General features: G+C 36.6%; 1 protein-coding gene across 1 annotated transcript; it reads right to left on the reverse strand.

Moving 5' to 3' along the window:
* Nucleotides 1-219: 219 nt before the first annotated feature.
* Nucleotides 220-2,687, reverse strand: LOC117320685. Its single transcript, XM_033875199.1, has 3 exons — nt 2,049-2,687; nt 886-1,051; nt 220-474 (listed from the first exon to the last, which is right to left on the reverse strand). The coding sequence occupies exons 1-3, from the start codon at nt 2,449-2,451 to the stop codon at nt 279-281; spliced, it is 765 nt and encodes a 254-aa protein (XP_033731090.1). The 5' UTR covers nt 2,452-2,687; the 3' UTR covers nt 220-278.
* Nucleotides 2,688-3,305: the final 618 nt, after the last annotated feature.

Consider the following 3,305-nt stretch of genomic DNA (forward strand, 5'->3'; position numbering starts at 1 on the left):
GCTCATTGGTCCTTAAGACCAGGTGAGCTTAAAATTTACTCTATATATATAGTTATATATCTATGTAACATTTGTGAAAATAAAAAGTGTGAAATACATGTCTATAAATTGTGAAACAGCTAAGTGATAGATATGCTGAATCACATTTAAAGATATATTACATGAAAAAGTCAGCTTTTAAATATATTTGATAATTGTGTGTTGTATAGGCAAGTGACAACTACAACATTAAAACAAGATTGATAGTTCGACTAGCTGTTTTGTGTCATAAGCTTGTGCTAATGAGACAAAGCAGCTAGAAGACTAACAGTGTCTTGATGAGTTTCAGCATCCAGCAGTTTCTGCAACAGCTGGATCTGCAACTCAGTCTTTACCATCTCCCTCTCAAAGTAGGCATACTGGATAGAATACACATCTTCTGCCGTCTTTTTCTTCTTCGATGGAAATGTTTTTGTGGCCTGCACATCTTGGCATCTGTAATTAGATTAGATATGTTTATCGCTCACAAGACCAAATGTGCACATGCCAATCAAACCTAACAATTATAGTTTTAAGAATCCCACATTTAATTACAGTATACTGGAAAAAAATGGCATAGAAGTCATTTTAAAATCTGAAAAGACTGATGAAGAAATCAATTTTGTATATTATTATTTAGCAGTTATGTATGAATTAATTTGATAATGTAGATAATAATATACATGTATATATATTGAATAAACATGTACTCTTAAAAAAAGCATTTGAAAAACTAAATTTAAAATCATTCATCAGTTAACAATTATTATTATTTCAAATATTTGTATAATACAATTTACAGGTGTAGTCTGTAATTAACTTGGTAGCACAATTCAGACATATAGTCAACATTTTTGTTGTGCTTACCTTTTCTGTCCCTGTGTTGATGATGCAGAGGATGGTCCTGCCACTGGTGTTACTGCTGCATCATCCTCTGCATCATCAGCAAATAACTGCTCAGGAGGTTGTCCAGCAATCCTCCTGATGGCATCATCCCAGGACTTCTCTACTGTACATGTACTGCTGTTACCAGCTGTTCCAGAAAAAGATAGACAACTCCCATAAAAATATATAAACATTAGAAGTCAGAAACAGACTATAGTTCTAATCTCAATCAAAGTAAATTATAATTTATTTCCCAGTCTTGTTATCTGTAAATATAATTATTGTAACTAAATATATATATATATATATTATTTAAGAATATGATATATCACAATACAGAATAAAACTCAATTAGGTGTTAGATAGGGTAGGATTGTTTGTCTCATCGAGAGTATGATTTGAATGAGCATAAGGGGCCACACAAAATGGCTGTTACACATGTTACCGTGCTGCACGATCCATTAAACAGACTGGCATTTTACAGGGATAACGCTCTCTATTATATATTTACAGGTATGTCAAATTGCCTTAAGCACTTGATTCTTTTAATGCAACATTCTACTGACGTGACACGAATGTATACTTCGTAAATTCAATAAATGTCAAATAAACTATATTTAGAATTAGTGGCTGAACCCACGTGACAGTTGTTGTCACAGACGCTGTAATGGCAGCAGACGACACATTAGTTTGTATGCGATTTTTATTTTTGGACTCTGGCTAAATAGATGCTTGATGAAATGGAACAAATCACTATTTTTTTGGGAAGAAATTTTCCTTTTCTAATTAAAATAATGACTTTATTGTGTAAATCCGTAAATAAACCACAGAGAGTCAGAAGAACCCAGTCATAAATGTTTATATTAAACACATCAGTGTCGGATGCGATGCGGTTGCGAGTACATATTTTAAGTATACATTGACAAATACAAAAGAATATTTTGTTACTCAGTACATAGCAAAAACACTGGGAAATGATGAATAATCAGTCAAATGTTAATTGTTGAATGATGGGTGTTGTGAAACATAAAATGATCACTGTAAAAAAGTAATATCCTATGAACATTCTGAAAAGAAAAATTGATATCCATGATGACATATTCAGTTTCATAAATGTTCAGACAATTAAATATTTATAAACATACCATCAAGCTGTGTAACAGCAGACTCCTGTCCACCAGGGACTCCAATGTAAGCTGCCGTGTCCTGCATGGCATCAACTATCTGCTCCTCAGCTACGCTCAACGCAGCTGGGGGAGGCCCTCCTCCAGTCTTCTGTCGCACCAGGCGATGGTTTGTGAATTTCTCTTTCGCACTGCGAGACATGTTCCGCCAGCGGTTCCTAACTTCATCTTCTGACCTGCAGGCTACCCCCAGGGCATTCACTTCTTCTGTTAAACATTTCCAGAAGTCCTGCTTCATGGTATTAGAAAGATCATTAGAGTGCCTGCCTCTGATGGTGTCCAGCATCTCTGTAGCCCTGCTACTAATCAAGTTGCTCTCAGAGCTTGTAAAATTTGGTTTTCTTTCCCTCTGCTTTGCAGCCATCTTGGTATCTTCAGCCACAGAATCCAAGTGGATTGTGGGAAAAAGTGCGAAACTACCTGTCGCTAGTGTTAACTTTTCTTGTTAAGTGATTAACATTTTGCGTTAGTTAACGACAGCGTTAAATATGTTTGAACAACAACATTTAACACAGTCGTTAACTAACGCAGATTAAGAAGCTAACGACTCGTTAAAGTTAACGATGTCGTTAGCTTAACGATAGTTTTGAACAACCGGGCCCTGGTGTCGAATGTACAAGAAATGCTATCCACAGCAACCTTCCACTCGGGTGGTAAAGTAAAATTTCCGGAATTCATAAAATCTTTGACAAGTCTTATTACATTGGTACCCATCAGACTACTAGTACTAGAACACTAAAGACTTTGTCAGACAGGAATGGCAATCGGACATCACATTCTATGAAACCTTTGATCTTAAGGTTCGAACCATTGGCTTCTGTCACATCACGCCCTAAGGTTGATATATCTTGGAGGTCAGGTTTATGCGGCAAAGTTTTAAAAAATGACTCTGATATAGTAGAGACCATTGAACCGCTGTCTATCAAGCCTGAACACCATCGATGAAAATGTCACCTTCATTGGATACTCCTAAGAGTCTATCCAAGATATTGGTTTGGCCTGCTGAAGATGATTCGGTCTCCGCTTGGCCTACCGCAGAGACCGTTACTCTTTTGGGTTATCAGAGGATTTTTGTTTGTCGTGGTTAGGTTTACCTCTGTGGTTACCTCGACCACGACCACGACCTCTGCTCTGTCCTTGACCCTGGTAAGATTTGGATTGACCAGACCTAGAGTCCAGTTTCTCCAAAATCATATCAAATTTGGAGTCAATTTGAGA

This window comes from Pecten maximus, unplaced genomic scaffold (assembly GCF_902652985.1).
Source record: "Pecten maximus unplaced genomic scaffold, xPecMax1.1, whole genome shotgun sequence".
In the NCBI taxonomy this organism is placed as follows: Eukaryota; Metazoa; Mollusca; class Bivalvia; order Pectinida; family Pectinidae; genus Pecten; species Pecten maximus.